The sequence below is a fragment of the Lipotes vexillifer genome, unplaced genomic scaffold, assembly GCF_000442215.2.
Source record: "Lipotes vexillifer unplaced genomic scaffold, Lipotes_vexillifer_v1.1 scaffold225, whole genome shotgun sequence".
NCBI classification, from domain to species: Eukaryota; Metazoa; Chordata; class Mammalia; order Artiodactyla; family Lipotidae; genus Lipotes; species Lipotes vexillifer.
The window spans coordinates 2,574,800-2,598,028 of record NW_006787630.1 but is presented as its reverse complement, the minus strand read 5'-3'; the positions used below and the strand labels follow the sequence as shown (position 1 = coordinate 2,598,028).

At 57.3% G+C, this 23,229-nt stretch overlaps 1 protein-coding gene across 1 annotated transcript in view; it reads right to left on the bottom strand.

The window, feature by feature from the left end:
* The window catches only part of SHC2 (SHC adaptor protein 2), a 29,094-nt gene that overhangs the window by 5,007 nt on the left and 858 nt on the right, over positions 1–23,229 (bottom strand). The window contains exons 3-14 of the mRNA XM_007460455.1: positions 22,910–23,191; positions 9,538–9,601; positions 9,361–9,452; positions 8,937–9,007; positions 6,960–7,020; positions 6,746–6,865; positions 6,018–6,107; positions 5,838–5,970; positions 5,624–5,750; positions 4,207–4,363; positions 3,501–3,558; positions 373–516 (exon numbers count right to left, since the gene is read on the bottom strand). Of these exons, the coding sequence (XP_007460517.1) occupies positions 373–516; positions 3,501–3,558; positions 4,207–4,363; positions 5,624–5,750; positions 5,838–5,970; positions 6,018–6,107; positions 6,746–6,865; positions 6,960–7,020; positions 8,937–9,007; positions 9,361–9,452; positions 9,538–9,601; positions 22,910–23,191 (1,399 nt within the window). The remainder of the gene's footprint in view (positions 1–372; positions 517–3,500; positions 3,559–4,206; positions 4,364–5,623; positions 5,751–5,837; positions 5,971–6,017; positions 6,108–6,745; positions 6,866–6,959; positions 7,021–8,936; positions 9,008–9,360; positions 9,453–9,537; positions 9,602–22,909; positions 23,192–23,229) is intronic.

Sequence of the window (23,229 nt, the reverse complement as noted above, 5' to 3'; positions counted from 1 at the left end):
GATTTCCATTTTAAGGGGCTTGGGCCTCCTCCCTCAGACCATGGAGTCATATGAAGACGGAGCTTAAACTCCCTCATCAGACTGGGGAGACCCAGAGATGGAGAGCTAGGCCTCCTGCAGACTGAGGCGTCCCACAGAGAAGAGACGCCTGAACGCCCCCCATCACACTCTTCCCCCATAGAGAGGGAGCTGGGTTACCCTCAAGAGACTGGAGGGTCCCACCGAGGAGGAAGAACCATAGGAAGCACACTTCCCCACCCCAACCCTATAACCTGGGGAGAAGTCCGAAGGGGAGGACGCAGGGCATCTCCCATCAGGCCACGGGCTGCTCGGGCCCGGCCTCCTCCAGCAGGCTGGCTCGCCCCCACTTACTCATGTCGAACAGGTCCTTCTTGGGGCTGTCCTCAGGCTGCAGGGGCTCCGGGCCGTCCAGACCCTGCGTGTTGACGTACAAGTGGTCCTCGTAGTCTCGCGGGCCCCGCGGGTCTGCCTGCACGTAGCCATCCCCGGGCGGGGCTGGGGTTGGGGAGCCGGAGGGGTGTGGGGTCAGCCGGGAGACTCCAGGGACGAGGGCCCTGGAGGGCAGCCCCGCCCACCCCTGTCTCCCTCCAGGAGGGAAGCCCCGCCCTTTTGCACAGCAGGGTCAGGAGTGAAAAAGGCAGAAGAAATACTTGAAGATATAGTGGCTGAGAATTTTCTAAAAGTAATGACATAAACTAATAACAGATAAAAAAATAAAAACCTCAGAAAACATCCAGCAGAATAAACATACACACACACACACACACACACACACACACACACACACACACACACACACACACCTACGCCCGTCTGCCAGGCAGGAAAGCGGCCAGGGGGCCAGAGCTTCCCAGTTTCAAGCGAAGGCAGGAACCCCAATGTTTATGTTAAATCTCCACGTTTAAAAAATAATAACAGGGCTTCCCTGGTGGCGCAGTGGTTGAGAGCCCGCCTGCCGATTCAGAGGACGCAGGTTCGCGCCGCGGTCCGGGAAGATCCCACGTGCCGCGGAGCGGCTGGGCCCGTGAGCCACGGCCGCTGAGCCTGCGCGTCCGGAGCCCGTGCTCCGCAACGGGAGAGGCCACAGGGGTGAGAGGCCCGTGTACCGCAAAAAAAAAAAAATAATAACAATAAAATTCTGCTCTCCCTGTAATTATGTTATCAGCATGATACGTGGTCAGGTCATTTGTTTGCTTGCGTTCTATTTTAGGCTTTCCTTTCTTTTCTTTTCTCAGTTTTGTTTTTGAATGTATAAAGCATTCACATGGTTCAAAAGCCACAACACTATGAAAAGGTATCCTTGGTGGAGTTTCTCCCCGGGTCCCTCAGCACCTCGGTCCAGATCTGCTGGATCCTCACCAGTTTGCCTCTGCCCTGTTCCCAAGGCCTCACCACCGTGTATTATCAGACTGTTGGATTTTCGCTGACCCGGTAGGTGAGAAATGGCACATCCTGGGGGAACTTAATTTCCATTTCTCTTATTTTGAGCAAGGTTCAGCATCTTTTCCTAGGTTCAAAGGACACGTGTGTATTTTTTTCCCCCCAGAAGTGTCAATCCATTTCTAAATGTCTCCATTTTTAATCGTTGGCAGGGAAATAATGACCTTTGAATACACTGTGGCCAAATGCAGCCCAAGGGCCCGCAGCCGCGATCTCTGCTTTATGCCAATTATATCCTTAACCCTCGCAGACACCTGGGCTCATACATCGGCTCCACCCTCTGTGGGCATGAGCAAGTAAGGTCACCTCTCAGTGCCCTCAGTATCCTCCTCTGCAAAATGGAGAGAATGGGAGTAGCTTCCTCACAAGTAGCAGTGAAGATGAAACCGCCCTGGGTGGTTGAAGGGGGCCAAGGGGCCTCAGCCCAGGCTTCCCAGTCTGCACAGAGGAGGCACAGATTCTCCCGGCCTCTTATAATCAAGGTGAAGTGAGAAGGAAGAAACCTGGGTTGCAGGAGTCCAAAGAGAGAAAATTTCTGGGCATTGGAGCTGGGGCATTGACATATTGGTAGGAGTTCTTGGCCAGAGACTTGGGAAAGGCATGATAAGAAGTGATAACATTATGTGCAAAGGCTCAGGGGTAGGAAATGCTAGTGAGCCCTGGGAGTCAGGCCTGAGCAGCCCATGTCCCAGAGAAATAGCTGACCAGGGCCAGATGACGGCTGGGCACCTGCGGGGCACCCAGTGCCACGCGTGTTCTTTAACCACAAGCTCCGGGAGCCAGTAGGGTTCTGATGCTCGGCAGTGAAATGCCCAGATTGTTTGGGAAGATCTAAAAAAAAAAGCCCAACACATGTCAGCACGGCTGTGAGGGAACAGGCAGCCACAGCAGGGCTGGTGGGCAAACACACTTCCCGGCCACATCGGGGAGCCATTTGGCAGCTTCCCTACTGTGGCTGACGTGTGCACTCCATCCACAGCTCAGCATCCGTGGGAGGGACACACGGCGGGGGGGGGGGCCCAAGGGGTCTGCCACCCATCAAGAGGGGGCCACGTCAATAAGCAACTCCAAGGACAGGGGACTAGCACGCAGCCGTTCAGAAGAGCACACAGACACAGACAGAGCCCCAGAGAGACCGAAGGTGCCCGCAGCCTGCCTCGGGATCCTGACTTCTTTGGGGGCCTGTTGGTAATAAAGGCTGAAAGGAGACACAGAAGTGCCAGGGGGGTGAGGTCACGACCTCGGAGCCGGGGCAAAGGGGATTTTAGCCTCCTCTGTCACTGTAAATGTTGTATAACGTTAACATTTAAATGGCTGAAAACTCTACCATTTTGTTAAAAGCTCACGATACCTGGTGGGAATGTAAATCAAAAGGGCAGCTGTGTGATTTGTATCACATGGAACAGCGGCCACTGTCCCAGGTACGGATTCTACGGAGGCCCTTGAACAGAGCTGAGGGGTGGAGGCTTTCGTGGCAAACACCTGGAAAGTGCCCAAATGTCTGAGCGAGGACGGTCCTTGACGTGGCAGGGACTACGCGGCGGTGAAAAAGAAGGGGGGCGACTGCCGTGCCCTGACGTGGGGAGGATTCCAAGCTGGGTTGTTACGAGGGGAAAGCAAGGTGGAGGGGTAGATAGCACGCCACTGTCTAAAAACCGGGGAAAGCCATGTACGTCTGAGTTGACTTGAATGTGCATGCAAAATTCTCCATGGCAACTACTAACAGCGGTTACCTGATTAGGGAGGTGGATAAAACAAATGGGGCAGGGGGACTGACTTTTCGCTGGATGCCTTTTTATACTCTGGTGCTTTGAACCACGAGATGCAGTACCTATGCCCAAAATACAAGGAACCTGGTCTGCACAGGAAAAAGAAAAAAGAAAAGCAGACGCTGTCAAATCTCTAAGAGCGTGGGGAGTGAATACAATCTCGCCGGTGAAAGTGGAGTGAGACCCAAAGAGTGGAAGCAATGTGAGGAGCGGTGGGGACCCAGGGGGAGGGCTGGGCCCCCCCACAGCCCAGAGAGCAGCCGACCGTACCTGAGGGGCCCACGTCCCAGTGCGGGCCTCGGGCGTCTCTTCGAGCAGGAGATGCTCCCTGAAAAAAAGAGCAAGGGGTCCTCCGGCAGTGTGCAAGCCCAGATCCCAATCTCCCACGGCAACCCTCCTGATTGGCCTGTAGCACCCCCTCTTCCCAGCACAGCACCCCAGTCTCCCACACCAACCCTCCTATGAGCCAGATTCGAAGCTCGCCTCTGAACCCATCCCCCGCTCCCTGGCCTCAGTCTGCCCACGCGCCCACCACACACCTCTGCTGCAGCCTCATGGGCCGTCCCCACTTGGAACGCCTGCCCCGGCACATGCTGTCTCTCGCACCTTGATGTACCTCCCCGCACTGCTCTCCTGGGCAACGCCTATTGACCCATCAGGGCCCAGCCCAAACCCTGCCCTCAGGGACATCCTCCTGACCAGGGCTGGTCAGCCTCCCTGGGGTACGTTCTCGTTATCCTCCTTGGAAGCCCTAATTCAATCACTGCTGTACCCATTTCCTCAATGTCTGCGATGGGAATCCCGTCTGAAGTGTCAAGAATAGGGCCGAGCAGATCTGGGCGGTTTGGGGAGGGAGGAAGGAGGCGGGGGCGGCACAAGAGACCCTCCTCTAGGATCCCGGAGGACAGGAGCAGAAGGAGGGGCTGGGGGTCAGGGCCCCCTGGGACGCCCTCCCCACGAGGTCCCAGAGGCTGACCTGGCCAAGGGCCCCGAGGGCACAGGGCTGCTGCGTGGGGGTGAGCCTGGAGTCCACCAGCCCGCCCAGGGGCGGTTCCTTCCCGGGAGTGCGGTTGTAGTAGCTGTGCTCTGTCTCGTCCTCGTCCCCCCAGGCCGAATCCTCCGGCCCGGTCAGCCTGCGGACACAGAACCAGCGGGAGCACAGGCCCCAGCACGGGACAGGGGAAGGGGCTGGCTCCCAACAGGGTGCCGAGGACTCCAGGCGGAGCTTTGCAGCGTGCGGCGGCAAGCCAGGCCCAGGGACCCTGACCGCCCCCCAACAACTGAGCGGTGGCACCAGGAACTGCTGCTGATGGAGGGTCTGGGTGCCCCTTTCTGTCCCTCAAAGGGGATTCTGCACGAGCCTCAGGGCTTTGGCCGAACCAAGCAGGGCCTCAGAAAAGCTGGTCTCCACCCCCTTTGCCCACGCCAGTCCCACCAGAGAGCCAGGGCACAGCGCCAGGCTTGCACCCAGAACCCGGAAGCCACGGCTTAGGGTGGCGACCCCCCTCAGCATTGAAAATGCCCTCTCCCTCTGGCCCTGGATGGCGCCTTCGAAATTTATGCCACGGAGGCTCATCCAGGCAAGGGTGGTTCCTAAGAGCAAAAGAGGAGAAGCCGCTGACTGCCGCTCAGTCAGGGGGGGACAGCGGGTCGCAGTGGGGCCCCGAGGAGGGCCCTGCAGCCCGGGGGGCAGAGGGGCTGGGCCGCCCCGGCGTGCGTGTGCGAGGGGCGTGCAAGCCCGTGCGAAGGCCACAGGGGCGTGTCCAGCTGTGCGCGCTGGCCTCTCATCGGTGCATATCGGACTTCTAAGAAATTCACTTATTCACTACTTATTCTAGCCAATTCCTGTCTGTCCAGATATTTAAATAGCCGACCGCAGGCCACTGCCTGTCTCTGCCAGCCCAGGAGCTGAGGACGGTTTCTACACTTTTACGCCACAGAACTGTTAAATGGCTAAGAAAACATCCGAAGAACACCATCTGATGACATGTGAAAGTCAGACGGAATTCAGAGTTTGGGGTGTCCATAAATAAAGTTCTGCTGGCACACAGCCCACCGCCGATCGCTCACACATCCTCCTCGGCTGCCTTCCGCCACAATGGCTGAGACAGCAGGGCGTGCAGTCCAGCCCTTTGCAGAAGCCCCAGCCCCCCCCCCGCCCCCCCCCCGTGCAGACTAACGACGACAGTATGACCGCCACCCCCGCCAACCAGTTCCCTGAGCTCTCACCTCAGCCAGGAGTGGGGATGTTTTTATCCCACTTTTACAGATGCGGAAATGGGGTCCTGGTGGCCGAGCCGTGGGCCACGAGGGGCACAGAGCAGGGAGGGGACAAGGGGAGGGGAGGGCAGGGCTGGCAGAGGTGCGGGGGGACGGGGCGGGCAGGCCAGTACCTTCCCGGGGGGACGACAACCCTGGGGGGGCTGTGCAGGTACTGTTTGAAGCGCAGCTCGAAGGCTTGGCCCACGGTGCTGATGACGCTCTGGGCGAGGCCCTCGCAGCACTCCAGGATGTGGCAGGCTGGGGGTCGTGGCGCAGCATCAGCGGGGCCTCGGCTGGCTGACGCGCTCCAGCCCAAGGGCCCCTCCCGCCCCCACCGGGCCTCACCTCTCTGGTTGACGGGGTCCTTGGCCACGTAGGCCACATAATCCACCATGTCCTGGGGAGAGAGGGCAGTGGGCGGAGGAGTCCCAGCAACGCGGGGGGTGGGACCGATGGGCACAGGCAAGGGGTCTCGGGGCTGGGGGGACAGAGGGGCCGGGAGTCCACCCCCAGTCCCGGCCTTACCGTGTCACCACCCGACGCAAAGGAGATGGACTGCATGTGGTGGCTGGCGATGATCTGGCCGAAGAGAGACCACCAGTCACGGGGCTGCCGCTTCAGGGTCGGGGGAGGAGACAGGGGCTCGGGCCAGTCACTAGACCAAGGCCACAGGGGCACCGGAAGGACAGGGGTGAGGGGATGAGCCATCCCCTCGACAGGACGCCAGGATGACCGAGAGCCCCACTGGACGGGCAGCCCCGCAGCCAGGGCAGGACGCAGAGACCCACGGCCACGCGGCCGCATGGGAGGACAAACCCGCCCCGCACTGGCGGGCATTCTCACACGTGCGCACATGGGCACCAGGCTCAGACACGTCACCACACCCCCGACACAGACACACAGACACGCGTGCTAAAATCCACACGCTTCCCGGTGCGCAGTTCACACCAACATCTGCACTTCACCCGAGGGCCCCCGTGCCCAGCATGCCTCCAGGATTCACCTAGGTGAGTCTGCAGACCCTGCCCTGGGCGGGGCTGGCAGAGGCTGGGGGGGGGGGGGGGGGGAGCTTCGGAGCCACGGAGGAAAGCATAGCAACAGGGGTGCGGAGGGCAAAGCGGAGAGATTCCCGCAGAGAGGATTGGTGCCAACCAGAACTCACCAGCCAGAGAGGCCTGTCTGCTCACCTGCCGGGGCGGGCAGGGACTGGGAGGCGCGGGGGGGGGGGGGGGGGGGGGGCGGGCCGCGCTCACCTGGTGCGTGGCGGGAACGGAGAGGTTGAGGCCTTCGATGGAGATGCTGACAGCAATGCTCATGCCTGCGAAGCGCAGGCTGCTCTTGCCCAGGATGGAGGCCAGTGCCTTGTTGGGGGCCTGCGGGGGGCACAGGGCACCAGGGAGGCAGGCCCCGGGGTGGCTATGAGCCCCCAGCTCGCTCCCGCCCGGAGGCCATGGGCCCCTCACCCACCTTCCTCTTCCAGGAGCCCCGGATGCCAGGCACAGCCTCATGGAGCCGGTTGATGGCTTCCCTGTGTGGGCGGAGGAGGGCGGGGGCTTAGAGAGCTTGGAGTGGAGGGAGCAGAGGCGCAGAGAAGGGGGGAGGTCAGAGGGCGATGGGCTGAGGAAGGGGTGCAGTGGATCCTGAGCGGGGAGGGGCTCAGAGGAGGGAGGAATGCTGGGGCACCTGGAAGCCTGGACCAGGGGCTCCGGGCTCCCAGCCACCCACCTGTGTGCCCCGCAGGTGCCCTGCCCTCAGCTCCCCACCTCCAGCTCTTTCTTTCTCAGTGACCAACAGACCTCTGAGCCACAGCCCACTTGACAGATTTGGGGGTCAGATTTGGGGTTGCTGGCACAGCCCCTCAGCCTGAACCCCACGTTCTGTGTGGCCACAGGCTGGCCAAGATTCCCGTCTGTGGCATAAGAGGATGACCTCTGCTCTGGGTCCCCAGACACAATGGCAGAACCAACCCTCCCAAACAGAATGGGAGAGACTTCCATGAAACGGCTCATCCCTGCGGAGGGGCTGGAACTTTTACAGGATCCTGAGGGTCAGATGGACACACAGAAGGCTCTCAACAATGTTGGTGCCATGAGGGGAACCAAGCCCTCACCCCGCAGGTGGGAAGGCAAAATGGAGCAGTAGCTCCTCAAAGTGTGAAGCAATCCCACCCCCAGGTGCACACCCTGGAGAACTGAAAACACACGTCCACACAAAGCCTGCCCGTGGGCAGCCACAGCAGCTCAAGTCACAACAGCCCGAAAGGTAGAAAGCACCCGAACGGCCACCAGCTGAAGATGGATAAACACAATGTGGTCCCTCCACACACGGGAGCATCACTCGGCCACGTAAAGGGGTAAAGCCTCGACACTCACTACAATGTGGATGGACCCTGAGGACACGATGCTCACTGAGAGAAGCCAGACACAGAAGGACACACAGGGTGTGATTCCATGGACGGGAAGCGTCCAGAACAGGCAAGTCCACAGACACGGAGTGGGTTAGTGGTTGTCAGGGGACGGGGAGGGGGTGGGGTGACTGCTAATGGGGATGGGGCTTCCTTTCAGGGCGATGGAATGTTCTGGAATTAGATCGTGGTGATGGTTGCATAACTTGGAAAACAGCAAAATACATCGAATTGTACATTTTGATTGGGTGAATTATATCTCAATAGAGTTTTTTAATGTCTCTGGTGAATGCACTAAGTCAGTTTTCAACATGCAGAACAATGTGGGCCCCTCCTGCCTCAGCCCTGGTTGTACCCTTGACTGTACATGACTCAGGTCCAGGCAGCTCGGAGCATCATGACACCACCATGCCTTCTCTGCACCAAAAAAAAGCCGGGGGCTTCCCTCGTGGCGCAGTGGTTGAGAGTCCGCCTGCCGATGCAGGGGACACGGGTTCGTACCCCGGTCCGGGAAGATCCCACATGCCGCGGAGCGGCTGGGCCCGTGAGCCATGGCCGCTGAGCCTGCGCGTCCGGAGCCTGCGCGTCCGGAGCCTGTGCTCCGCAACGGGAGAGGCCACAAGAGTGAGAGGCCCGCATACCGAAAAAAAAAAAAAAGCCGGGACGGTGGACATGCCCTGGTTGCCGTGGATGGGCTCCCAACCCCTTGCAGCCCTGCCCTGAGTCTCAACCGGGAGCCAGCAGCACCACCCCCTGGGTGCCAGGACATGCTGGGGCGTCCTCAGCACCCCTCGTGGGACCCATACACTCTCTGAGGGATGTGCTGTCGTCTCCAGGAGATCATCTGGGGTCCGGAGAGCGTGGGTGACCAGCAGGCGGGGACAGAGCTGGGACTGTGCCCTGCCCCAGATTGCTCTGACCCTGCGGAGCACGGCTCCCCAAGCCGGGAAGGGGGAGGGAATTGTCACCGAGTCCACCACCCTCACCTCCCAGCACAGAGCTACACGCCAGATCCCCCCACCCCCGCAGCCGGGCCTCACCTGGTGAGCTGGGTGCGAGTGTTGAAGTCCAGGGAGCGCATGGAACGGAGGACTTCGATGCAGCCCATGTACTGAGGGGAGAGAGCACAGGGTGAGCGCCAGCCCAGCAGAGCCCAGCTGGGGCCTGACCGTGGAACCCAGGCCTTCCCTCCAGTGAGCCCCCCGCCCCCCCTTCCCGTCACCCTGGGCTCCAGCCCCCGCCTCTGTCCTTATGAGGCCCAGCCTGGTTGCCACAGGGCCTTTGCACCAGCCAGCCCCAGCCGTCCCTTCCCCCATCTATTTGCGGACTGGTTCCTTCCCCAGCTCCAGGCTCCTGGTCACCTCGTCAGAGCTGCCCTCCCTGACTGTAAGGGAGTTGTTCCCTGGAAGCGGTGGATTCCTCCAGGCTCAGTCCTGGTTGTTCATTTAACCGTCTGCTGTTCACATTCTCTTTCTGCTCCACTAGAAGGTCAGCCCAGGAGGACTGGATGGTGGCGACCCTGTTCACTTCTGCGTCCCCAGGGTCCGGGACAGGGCCTGCGAGCAGGCGGGACAGAGGGTGTCTAGCCCGTGAAGCCCAAAGCTTTGACCGTCTGACCTTTTCCAGGGAGAGTGTGCCCACCCCTGCCCAGATTATCATTTCCACGGAAGGTAATTCGGTAATTCAAAATCTCCAAAAGACGATGCTGAGGGACAGAGAAGGCAGGAACAGCCGGGGGAAGGGTGGGGCAGGGTGGCCAGATGATAGCCACCAGCACCCTCCAACGTACTGTCTGCACTGCTGGGAGGGAACCTGGCACAGCCATGTGCAGCGTCTGTCATATGACCCCATTGATGGGAAACGTCCAGGACAAGAAAATCCACAGGGACAGAGAGTGGGTTCGTGGTTGTCAGGGGCTGGGGAGGGGCATAGGGGGTGACAGCTAATGCGGACGGGTTTTTTTTTCGGTTGATGGAATGTTCTGGAACTAGATAGATTTGGTGGTTGTACAACCTTGTGAATGTACTAAATACCACTGTACTGTGATTTAAAACGGTTAGTGGGGGACTTCCCTGGTGGTGCAGTGGTTGGGAATCCATCTACCAATGCAGGGGACACGGGTTCGAGCCCTGGTCCGGGAAGATCCCACATGCCGCGGAGCAACTAAGCCTGTGCGCCACAACTACTGAGCCCACGCGTCTAGAGCCTGTGCTCTGCAACAAGAGAAGCCGCCACAATGAGAAGCCCGCACACTGCAGCGGGGAGTGACCCCAGCTCGCCGCAACTGGATAAGGCCTGCGTGCAGCAACAAAGACCCAATGCAGCCAAAAATAAATAAATTTTTAAAATAAAATTTAAAAAAAAAAGGTTAATGGTAGGGACTTCCCTGGTGGTCCAGTGGTAAAGAATCTGCCTTCCAATGCAGGGGACGCGGGTTCGATCCCTGGTCACGGAACTAAGATCCCACATGCCACGGGGCAACTAAGCCCACGCACCACAACTACTGAGCCTGCGCGCCTCAACGAGAGAGCCTGCGTGCTACAAACTACGGAGCCCATGCGCCCTGGAGCCCGCGAGCCACAACTAGAGAGAGAAAAAAAACCCACAGGCCACAACTAGAGAGAAGCCCGGGCGCCGCAACGAAAGATCCCGTGTGCCGCAACTAGGACCTGACACTGTCCAAAAAAAAAAAAAAAAAAAGAAAGAAAGTAAATAAATAATGGTGAATGGTTAACTTAGTTATGTGAATTTTACCTCAATTTTTAAAAATATTTATTTATTTACTTACTTATTTTGCTGCGCCGGATCTTAGTCGCAGCACACAGGATCTTTTAGTTGCAGCAGGTGGGATCTTTTTTTCTTTAGTTGCGGCATGCGGGATCTTCACTGCAGCATGCAGGATCGTTAGTTGCGGAATGCGGGGTCTTTAGTTGCGGCATGCATGTGGAATCTAGTTCCCTGACCAGGGATCGAACCCAGGCCCCCCCGCACTGGGAGCATGGAGTCGTAGCCACTGTGCCACGGGGAAGTCCCCTCGGCTTTTAAAAAATGATACACGCACACATGCTTTGACCCTGAAACTCCACTTTGAGGACTTTATCCCACAGAAACACCAGTCTGCGGGCTCCCTATGTATGCGCAGGTGGCTGTTGGGAGCCATACTCCACCTTCCCCCCAAGGCCCCGCCCCCGCCGCCCCCCCCCACCCCCGCAGGACTGGCGCTGGGGCAGGTGCGCGGGTATTTACTGCCACCACAGCCCAGTGCGGAGTATGCCTTCCTATGCTGGCCCCAGGGTGCCCTGCCCCCCGGCCGCCTGCCCCTCCCCTCCTGCAGGACTTGCAGCACTGGAGGAATAAACAAGAAATTGAAGACACCCCAAAACTTGACACGTCTAGGGTTGTGAGGTCCAACCCGGGATGCCAGTTAGGTTCGAATTTCCCATAAACGATTAATATCTTCTTAGTGTATGTCCCAAATCATGCACAAAACATGCTTATACTGACAATTGTTCGTGTTCCTGGGAACTTTAAATTTAACCGGGCAGCCTGTACCTCTGCTAAACCTAAATAAATCGCGGTACTGGGAATGGAAGAGTCTGCAGTTGTAAAAAGAGCGAGGTGCCGACTAGGAGGCACAGTGCCTTTTGTGTGGACAAGGGGGCCAAGGAGGACACGCGTGTACACGGCATGCGTGGACAGTGTGTGTGTGTGCGCGCGCGCGCGCAGGCACACGGTGGGTGACCAGCTCTAGCAGGACACGGACAGGCACGGTCACCCGTCACCGGAGCTTGCTCCGCTGCTGCTCTTGGGACCCTGCGACCCTGCCGGGGTACCCTGCTTGATGACGAGACACGTGGCCCACCCCCATCTCCCCAGCTGACATGGAGCCAATCGCCATGTGAAGGAGACCACTCAGCCCCAGCCGACCCACAGCACCACAGGACATGCAAAGTGTTTTGTTGTTTCCATGCACTAGGTTGCGCGATGGTTTGTTACACAGCAGAAGCTCCCTAGACAGTGACCAGGAGAAGGGAGGGAGTAAGGCAAGTGAAGATCCGGCCAAAGGGAACAGCAAGTACAGGCCAGAAGCGGGAACCAGCTTAGAGAGACCAGACTCACTCCAGTGTGGCCGGAGCAATGAGAGATGAGAGGATGTGGGACCCTGGAGCTGTGATGAGGGGCTGGCTTTCATTGTGAGCAACTTGGTGGGCCGTGGGACAGCTTTAAGCAGGGAGGTGAACTGATGTGTCTCACCTTCATTGCATGGATGATAGACGATGTATGGATGGATGATGGATGGATGGATCGATTGATGATGGATGATGAATGATGGATGGATGATGGACGACAGATGGATGGATGAATGATGGATGGATGATGAATGGATGATGGACGATGGATGGATGGATGAATGATGGATGGATGATGGGTGAATGATGGATGATGGATGATGGATGGATGTATGGATGATGGACGACAGATGGATGGATGATGATGGATGGATGATGAATGGATGATGGACGATGGATGGATGGATGATGGATGGATGATGGACGATGGATGGATGGATGAATGATGGATGGATGATGGGTGAATGATGGATGATGGATGATGGATGGATATATGGATGGATAGATGGATGGATGGATGACAGATGATGCAAGGATGATGGATGGTGGATGGGTGATGGATGGACAGGTAGATGGAGGAACGGATAGACAGGTCCGCAGGGACTATGTGCCAGGCATGCGTTAGACATGAAGAACCTCGAAGAGAATTAGCTGTGGCCCCTGCCCCCAAAGTAGACTCTCACACTGAGTGGACAGCTTTGGTGGGTGCTGGCTGCTCAACAGGTACCCTCCCTCTAACAGAGCTCGTGTCTCCGTGGGGTGTCAGTGCTGCAGGGCCCCAGGGTGTGAGGGGTCTAATTCACCCTAACTAGTGTACAGCTCATTCTGGTTGTGTGAGTGAAATCCTCCCAGTACCCCCAGCCCCTCCCTGGGTGAAGTGGGTGCACAACTCAACTGCACGGGAGAGGAGATGCAACACGGGTCCCCTTCCCGGAGCGTGGAGAGCACACTAGGCAGGGAAGGTAAGCAGGTGACTGAAGCGAGTGCCAGGCAGCGATGACACTGATAAGCCACTTGTCGCATGTCGGGCCCTGTTCCAAGTGTGCTGCGCACATGACCTGTCAACCCGCTCCACCCAAAGCCCACACTACGCGACAACATGACCCCTCGCGAAACAGCCCCGAGGGCTCTGTAACCTGTTAGCAGTCACAGGTCGTAGGCGGCAGAAATAGGATCTGAACCCACAGCCTAGGCTCTGGAGTGGCCCCCGGCCCTGCAGGAGGTGGTGAATACTGCAGCAAACTACACGCTCAGGGGCCAGAGGAGCCCAGTGTTGCCAGACCACCTGAAATCTAGGGCTTTTGCCTGAAACACCCCAATTTGTAAACAATGACAAGGAATTTTTATTTTTAAATAGAAGACAGAAAAAAAAAAAAAAAAAAAAAGGCAGAGGTCAAATTCAGCCTTGGGCCTGCCAGGGAGCACGACCTCTGACCTAGGATCCCAAAGTCTCCGAAGGCCAGCCGTGCTGTGTGGGTGACAGCCCCAGGAGCGTCTGTCCACATGCCCAGCCTCACAGCCTGTGAGAGGGACCTTAGTGGAATGAAACCTCTGCAGATGCAACCAGGTTAAGGATGTCAAGGTCAGACGGTCCTGGATTTAGGATCGGCCCTAAATCCTATGCCACACGTCCTCACAGGAGAAAGGCAGAGGGGGGCTGAGAGACAGACACGCAGGGAGAAGCATGTGGAGCTGGAGGCAGGGCTGCGGCCCCAGAAGCTTGCAGACAGACTCTCCTTCAGAGCCTCAGAAGGAACCAGCCTGCCAACACCTTGATTTTGGACGTCTGGCCTCCAGAAGCGGGAGAGAATAGATTTCTGTCGTTTTAACTGCCCAGTTTGTGGTCATTTGTTACAGCTGCCCCTGGGAGACCGACAGAGAAGGCCGGGAGGGGACCCCCAAACGGTGGATTTGCAGCCCACCTTCCCCTTTGCCAACGCAGAAACACAGGCAACCCAGAGCCGGCCCTAGGATGTAAGGGGAAAACTGAGTTACAAGTGGGAAAACTGAGGCTCAGAGCAGGAAGGGGACCCAGCCAAGTTCACACAGCACTCCAGGGCAGACACAGGACGAGCACCCAGCTCACCACACTCCCCGCAGGACGCGCCACCCCTCACGGTGCCACAGGTCCTGTACCATTACTACTTAGCGTTTTCATTTTAAATAAACTCCATTTATAAACATAACTGAGTTTATTTCTGAAGGCAACTGTAGGAAACAACCCCAAAGTCCATAAACTGGTGAATGGATAAACAAAATGTCATCCGTCCACACACTGGAACATTACTTGGCCATGAAAAGGAGAGAAGCCCCGCCACTCGCTACCACGTGGATGGACCCCGAGAACACAGAGCTCAGTGAGAGAAGCCAGACACAGAAGGACACATGGCGTGTGATTCCATTGATGGGAAACGTCCAGGACAGGCCGATCCACAGACACAGGGAGTGGGTTCCTGGTTGTCAAGGGACAGGGAGGGGGTGCAGAGTGACTTCGTGGGCACGGGGCTTCCTCTGGGGTCATAAGAATGTTCTGGAACTAGATCATAATGAGTGTTTCACAAATCTGCAAGTGCACTGAGAACCACTAAATTGTACAGCTTAAATGAGTAAGTTTTATGACACTGAATCACATCTCAGTTTTTAAAAAACGTGCATGGGGAAACAAAAACAAAAAGGAGAAAGCAAAAAACAGAAAAAGAAAAGAAAATGTGCATGAGTGGGAATTCCCCGGCGTTCCAGTGGTTAGGACTCCGAGCTCTCATGGCCGAGGGCCCGGGTTCAATCCCCAGGTCGGAGAACTAAAATCCCACAAGCCGCGTGGTGCGACCAAAAAAAAAGAAAGAAAGAAAAAGTGTGCATGAAGAAAAGAGGAAACTGCATATTGCTACCATAAAACTTGGGTTTGATGCCTAGCAGTGTTTCCTAATAACCATTAAAATAAACACATAATTATCAAAATGAAAAGTGTCCATCCAGGCAGAACTGTCCATTTTTGCTAAGACGAGTTAGTGAACGTTTATTGGGCACCAGGCTGCTTGCAGAGTGTCAGAGTCCCCCTCCACAGATGCAGTTGAGGAACAGACACACAGGGCTCTGGGCGGAGGGGCCCGGATGGTGGGGACTTGGGGTGGCCGGCGAGGGGGACCCGGGCAGCAGCGGACTGCCTTGCACACTTGAACACACCTACGTTACCCTTCCCTTTTAAAGGTCTGACCAAAAGAAAGTACATCCCCACACATATGTGTTGATTATAACGGAAACAAATGGGGCCTTTCCCAGGGAGAAACATCGCCTTAACTGAGTGCGTTAGTCTCCTGGGGGGCGGCCTCGAACAACAGAGACTCTGGGTCTCCCAGTCCTGGGGGTCTGACGCCCAGCATCCAGGTGAAGCAGGGCCGCGCCCCAGCTGGAGGCCCAAGGGAGGCCCTTCCTGCCTCTTCCAGCTACTGGCGGTGGCCAGCAGGCCTGGGCTTGCAGACACATCCCTCCGGCCCCTTCCTCTGTGGTCACGTGGTCTCTCCCTGTGTGTCTGTGTCCAGATTTCCCTCTTCTGAGAAGGACATCGGTCACACTAGATCTAGGGTCCATCCTGCTCTAGGAGGACCTCACCTTAACCTGATTGCACCAGCAAAGACCCTATTTCCAAATGAAGTCACATTCTGAGGCCCGGCGGACACGAACCTGGGGGGACGCCACTCTCCCCCGTACACCAAGAGATCAAGTTTCCAGCAGCCGCGTCGGGATGCACGGGCACCCCTGCCTCCTGACCAGACGCACAGAGGCTGGCAGAGCCGGCCTCCATGCTCCCTGCCAAAAACGCACAAGGTGAGCCCGCCGCGAGCATCACGAGCCCAGCTGAGGGCCGACACAAACTCAGGGGCAGCCTGCAAAATCGTGGGGTGCACTCCTCCAAAATCTGGGGAGCCCTGCACTGACGCTGATCCTGGGTCCCCAAGGACTTCAGAGCATCCTCCTGGGCGTTCGCGTTTGTGTAAAGCCCTTAACATTCACCACGACTCCAACCTGACACCATTTTACACAGAACTCGAAGCATCTAGGGCATTTTTTGTTTGTTTTCTTCTCTACCGTGGCAAAATACACGTGACATTAAATTTAACATTTTAACCATTTGTAAGTGCACAGCTCAGGGGCACTAAGCACCTTCACATTGTCGTGCAACCATCCCCACCATCCAACTCTAGAACTTTCCCATCTCCCCAAACTGAAACTCTGTCCCCATGAAACGCGGACTCCCCACCCCTCCCCCAGCCCCTGGCCCCCACCACCTACTTCCTGTCTCTGTGGATGTGACTCCCCCAGGGACCCCCTGTGCGTGGAATCACACAGTATCTGTCCTGTGTCTGGCTTCTCTCACTGAGTGTCACGTCCTCAAGTTTCATCCATGGTGTAGCAGGTGTCAGAACCTCCTTCCTTTTTAAGGCTGAGTGATATTCCACTGTGTGGCTGGATCACGTTTTATTCATTCATCCATCAATGGACAGCTGGGTGTTTCTGCCTTTTGGCTGTTGTCAGTAGTGTTGCTATGAACATGGGTGTGCAAATATCTGAGTTCCTGCTCAATTCCCGTAAGAGAAGAATACTTATCTCCTCCCTAGATGCGCGCACACGCGCGCACACACACACACACACACACACACACACACACACACTCACTCAACCTCACCCTTATAGCCAGTCATATACTTATAATCTTCCGGCTCTTTCGGGTGTATACCAAGAAGTAGAATTTCTGGATCACATAGTAATTCTATGCTTAACTTTCTGGTATGGTTTTAATACGCATCGAATGTAATGAAACTTGCAACTATCTTGTATATTGACAGAAGGCTTCATTTTGTGTCGTTCAGGCTTTACCAAGAGTTATCCGCTATTTTGAAAACCACATGGCCTGCAGCAACTCTAATGGTGGTACTGGAGCTGCCAGAGTAACCCTAGAGCTGTTTGTAGCTGTCGTGTGAACGGTGGCTTCTGTCTCTGTCGCTGTACGCCTAGAGAAGCTTACGCGTTTACACACTGAAACATATTCTATGTTATTGTGAATTGTTGACTCTGTGTTTCTCCTTTTTATTGCTGTTTTATTACCTTGTATTGATTTGGGGGGGGAATAAATGTGCAGATAGGTGTTATATATATGATGTTCATTTCAGGGTGGAGGTTACAAAACACTAGTTATAAATGAGCAGTGGTTAATTCAACAGTATTGCAAGCAGCTGGCTTAGGCTGGTGGTTCTCAAACATGAGTGGGCGTTGGAATCAGCCGGCAGGCTTGTAAAACATTGTTCACCAGGCCCACCCCAGAGTTTCTGACTCAGCAGATCTGGGGTGGAGCCCAAGAATGTGCATTTATAACAAGTTCCCCGAGGTCTGGGCACCACACTCTGCTCAGCATTGGTTCAAGCCAATTTGGTGGCCCACCTCCCCTGCCATGAATGGAGCTTGACATCTCCGGCCAGTGAGGTGTGGGGAGAAGAACGAAAGGGATGGCCTTTTCTTCCAGTGGACATGGTTGGATCTGCATGCGATACCTGGTGCTGTGGCCGCTCTTTTGTGACCACGAGGACAGCTAAGCCAGCATGCTGAAGACGGCAGTGGAAAAGATGGAAAGACCTGGGGCTTCAGGGATGTGGTCAAGTCATTGAATTAAACCACCCTGGAGCCATCCTACCCCTTGCCTTCAAGGAATCGGCTGCATTTACAGCTAAAAACACCTGAGCACAGCTAACCTCCCAAGGTTCCCCGCACACCACCACCTACGAGACCAGCCTTCAGGAAAGACTGGGCGGTGAAGACAGCCAGGCCTGGGCCCCTGGGGCAGCTCTCAGTCTCTCTGTGCCCCATTCAAAGCCTTCCTCGTGAGAAACTCGAGAGAGCGCGTGGTGAGGGCACCTCAAAAAGCAAAAAGGGCTTGTTAGTAGAATTTTCGTAGAAGTGTCATAGGGAAGAAACCTTGTATTCTATTACAAACTAATCACTACGGGAATGTTGCCTAAAAGCTTAAATTAAACACTAATGGCCCATCTCCAGGAATCCTGCCTCCTGCAGGAGGAATAAATTAACACCTGCCCTCCGGAGGCTGAAGGGAACCAGGAAGTGCTTGGCTTTAGTACGGCCCCTTTCAGTATGAAAGAATCCTGCCCGCTCTCTCAGGGAAGATGGCTCTTTGGGACACGAGTCCACTGTCTTCTCCAGATCAAGTTGCTATTCCTTGCCCCAACGACTCGGCTCTCGATTTATTGGCCTGTCCTGCATAGACCAGTACAAGCTTGGACTTGGTAACAAAAGGAGAAGTGCCCGGCGTGGAAACAGCCCCGATGGAAGGAAACGGGATGGATCCACAGACGGGGCAAGTATCCATCTAGACCAGAGCCGTCCAACAGGGGGGCGGAGTGCCAGGCGACCACTTGAACTTAGCTTAAAATGAAGCAAACTTAAAAGTTGAGTTCTTCAGCTGCCCCAGCCCCATTCGAGTGCTCGTGGCCACACGTGGCTACCAATGGGACAGCACGGATCTGGAACATTCCACGTCCGCCTCTGGGCGGCACTGGTCTAGGCTAATCCCACGGGGCCGTTTAGGGAACATCACAGGACACTGTCTGGGGCTTTCCGGAAAAGGCATCCTTATTCACAGAAGGACCTGGCAGGAAGAGGGCTCTTTTCTGGAGGGTGAGGGGACAGAGGAACTGCTCTGAGAAAGGAAGGTACGGCAAGGGTGCTGCATGCGTTTCTGGGGATGGCTGTGACAAAGCCCCACAAGCTGGGCGGCTCAAAACAGCAGAAGTTTCTTGTCTCCCAGTCCTGGAGGCCAGACACCCCTCACCCAGGTGTCGCAGGGCCGGGTCCTCCCGGAGGCTACAGGGGAGGCTCCTTCCCGCCCCTTCCGGCCTCCGCTGTAGCTGTCCTCCTGCCTCCCTGGCCTCGAGCTGCGTGGCCAGTGTCTGCACGCGTGTCTTCACATGGCTTTCTCTCAAGGCCGCCAGTCACTCGGTCCAGGGCCACCCTAACGCAGGAGGACCTCTTCTTAGCTAATGACATCTGCAAAGACCCTATTTCCAAATCAGGTTGGGGACACTATTCACCCCAACACAGATGAAAAGAACGTGAATCCATGACAAGGTCCCCAAGCTGTGAAATTAACCAACCCCAGAGCCGCCACCGCCCGGGGCTGCTTCCCACGTGAGATGATCGATGTCGTCGTGGGTCTAAACTGCTCTGAGTCAGGACTGCAGCGATGCCGCTAAAGGCACCACAGCTGCTACCACCCTCGCCGGGCTCCTTGACGCAGCTGTGCCTCCGTTTCCTCCCCTAGAAACTGGGTAGGAAATCTCAGGGTTGGAGGCTCCACACTAGTGTCTAGAAACCCAGGTGCCCTGATTGCATCACTGCTCGCTGAGTCTCCCTTTTCTCGTCTCAAAACAGGGACCATTACAGGGTTTTGTGAGGGTTCTGTGACATCAGGTAGGTGAGTCAGCTGCTGTATTAGTTTCCTCTTGCTGCTGTAACGAAATACCAGAAATTTAACATAAATGTATTCCCTTACAGTTCTAGAGGTCAGGAGTGTGACTTGGGCCTCACGGGGCTAAATCCAAGTGCGGGCAGGGCTGGTCCTTCCGGAGGCTCAAGGGCAGCATCAGTTCCACCTCTTCCAGCTTCTAGAGGCGCCGCATCCCTGGCTCGCGGCCTCTCCTGCATCCTCACAGCCAGCAGCGCAGCATCTCCCGCCTCTCTCTGCCTCTGACCCTCCCGCCTCCCTCTTATAAGGACCCTGGGATGACACTGGGCCCCCCAGGGAATCGAGGGTCCTCCCCATCTCGGCGTTCTTAACTTAATCCCTCCTGCAAAGTCCTCTCTGCCTTGTGAGGTGACACATCCTCGGGGCCCGGGACCAGGACGGGGACGTCTTTGGGGCCGTTAGTCTGCCAACCACGCTGGTAGTTGCCAGGTGGCAGCGAGTTCAGGCTCCGAGAGGAGCCTCAGCTCTGGGTCTGGTCCTGGATTCTCACCATGTAACCGCCCTGCCTCTCTGTGCCTCAGTTTCCCCACCTTACATAAGTGGGGACACACATCCCCTCTTGAGGACCCAGGGTTGGACCTGCCTGTCCCTGCGTAATTTGGGATACGACTGCTCCTGCCTTAACTTCACACTCCTCTGTGAACCGGGAGGGGACTCCGTGGCTCCCAGGACACCTGGTGGATGCGGGTGCAGGGAGACAAGCGGCTCCCCCGACAAGCGGCTCCCCGGGGAGGAGCAGGCCACTGAGGCTGGTTCAGGCCCCGCGGGGGCCGCGCCTCTCCAGGCAGCCTGAGTCAGGGCACCACACCCATCAGCCAGCGACTCCTGCCGGCTTGTCTCCAACATGGATGCTGTGGCCCCTTTCTCCCCAGCCCCACGCTGCCCTGGTCCATTGCATCCGCTCACCCGACTGCTCCCCAGCCACCTCCGAGGTCTCTCTGCTGCCCTTCCAGCCCCACCTCCAGCCCATTTCCACAGGAGAGATCCTTTCAGCTCCAGCGCTGCCCTGCAACCCTGCCTAGAACCATCCGAAGCCAAGCTTCTCCCCACGGCCCCCAAATCTTATTCCTCCTCTCTTCTCTCCCCCCATCAGCCCCACCACGTGGGTCTCCGGCGGCTCCCCGAATGCGCCCGCTGAGCCCCTGCCTCGGACTCTCTCTCCCCAATCGTTTCACGTCTGGGGCCGCAGTGGCCTCAGGTCTCAGCTTAAATGTCATCTCCCGAGAGGCGCCTCGCCCACCAGCCCGGCTAAAAGCAGCCACCAGTCTCTTGCTCTGACGTCACTTGATTGTAATTTCTGCACAGCATCTACCAGGGTCTGCCATTTCCGTTTGTCTCTTATTTATTTACTGACAGCCTCTCCCTCTAGAAATCTGAGCCCCGTAAGAGCAGGGATCAGATCTTTCCCATTTCCTACGATACCATCAGCACCTGGCAGGGCGAGGCATGCATTAAATATTTGCTGCATCGATGAAAACGTCAAGATCGGGCTTCCCTGGTGGCGCAGTGGTTGAGAGTCCGCCTGCCGATGCAGGGGACACGGGTTCGTGCCCCGGTCCGGGAGGATCCCACATGCCGCGGAGCGGCTGGGCCCGTGAGTCATGGCCGCCGAGCCTGCGCGTCCGGAGCCCGTGCTCCGCAACGGGACAGGCCACAACAGTGAGAGGCCCGCGCACCGCAGAAAAAAAAGCAAAACAAAACTGTCAAGATCATTGGAATAATCCAACAGCCTGCACTTCAACAACACGAGTATCTGAATTCTGAACACTCCTAATCCCCGTGGCCATGGCCAGTGGGCAGACACAGCTCACCCCTGAGGGGATGTGGTTTGAAGCCCAAGGCATCACCCACAAAACATCTCACTACAAAATCAGTCTTGAATCCAGTGAAGCTGAGATTCAGCAAAAGAAGGGGCCACAGCCAAGTTAGAAGACGCCAGGAGAGAACAGACAGACCCAGAGTTTGGGGCAGCCTGAGGCCCGGCATGTCTAACAGGCTTCTGGGATGCAGCGGACCCTGCCTGGACCACACATGGACGAAAGTCAAGGCCACTAGGGGCCACCACAACAAAGCACCATAAACTGGGGGCTTAAAACAACAGAAATGTAACCCTGACCCTACTGTTCTGGAGGCTGGAAGTTGGGAATCAAGGTGTGACAGGGCCCTGCTCCCCGGCGGTGAGGGGCTCAGGGGAGGGCCCTCCCCGCCTCTTCCAGCGTCTGGTGGTGGTGAGCGGCCACCCTCAGTGTCCCTTGGCTTGTGGACGCATCGCTCCATTTCTCCCCTATTGTCACGTGGGCCCTCCCGGAGCGTTTGTGTCCAAATCTCCCTCTCCTTACCCAACAGGGCCGCCCTAATCCAGTGTGATCTCATCTTAACTTGATTATGTCAACAAAGACTCTATTTCCAAATAAAAACCATATTCACAGGTTCCGAAGGTCATGAATCTGGGGGGATACTATTCAGCGCAGTACGGGGGTGGGGGGCGAGCGGGGGAGAGGTTGTAAAAGAACCAAAGACAAAACAACCAAATGCAAAGACACAGACCTCCAGGATCCTGGCCCCAAAAACCAGACTGAGGCGCTGTGAATACTGCCAGGCCCTGGATGTGACAATGAACTGTGGACGGGCAGGGCCCCGGTGGGCCAGGGGGCCGCACGGAAGCATTTTACGGAGCGTCTTCCCCCGGGCCGCTTGCCTCCTGATGGTTCATCAAAAACTACACACAGGGGCAGACAGGCTGAGCGGGGAGCGTGCAACGTTCACAGGCGTGGGTGCAAGTACGGGCCGGCCATCGGCCCACGTTTCCGTACGTCCAAAAGGTTCATAATAAAACCAGGACAAATGAAGACCTGTTCCCTTACAGCACCTTCCAAGTTCCCGGAGTCTCACATCTCGAATCCTGGGGCCTAGCGGGGCCCGGCCTTTCTGCGCCCCACCTCAGGCCAAGGTCTCCGGCTCTGTAGTCTGGGAAGGAGGTTTCAGTGGGGGTCTGGGTAGCAGGACGCCCCCACCCGCGTCCTCCCCCGCCCCCCGCAGACTCTGGCCGACTGAACGGGGGCTCAGCTTAACCCGCGCATGCGTGCCCCCCTCCCACCAGCCGCCCTCTCCCCGCCCCGCCCCACGTGACGCCGTGGGAACCTGGACCCAAGCGCCTCCCGGGTGGGGGCGGCCCGCTGAGCGCGGGCTGGCGATGGGGGTCTAGGGTGATGGGGAGAGAAGGAGGGACGGAAAGAGACCTGGCTCTCGGGGTCCAGAGTGTCCCAGAGAAAGAAGTGGGGGATGGGAGCCCCTGTGCCCAGGCTGGGGCTCCGGGGAGGATGGGATCTCAGGGTCGCGCCGGCCCACTCACCCGAACGATGTAGGAGACCCCGGGCCCCAGGACCCTGGCGTCCGGGTGTAGCCAGCCGTGCGCCGGCTTGTGGATGAAGCTGCCTTTGCGGATCCACTCGGCGGCGGCGGAGTCCGGGGGCCCGGCCGCCCCCCGCGACCCCCGCGACCCCCGCGCCCCGGCGGCCCGGCAGCGACTGAGCGCCGGCAGGGGGCAGGGCGCGGTGCAGCGCGGCTCGCAGGAGCCCAGGACCGCCGCCGCCAGCGCCGGGACGCCGGCCGAGCCGGCCGGCTCGGGCTCGGGCTCGGCTCCCCCCGCCGCCCCCCCCCCCCCCCCCCCCC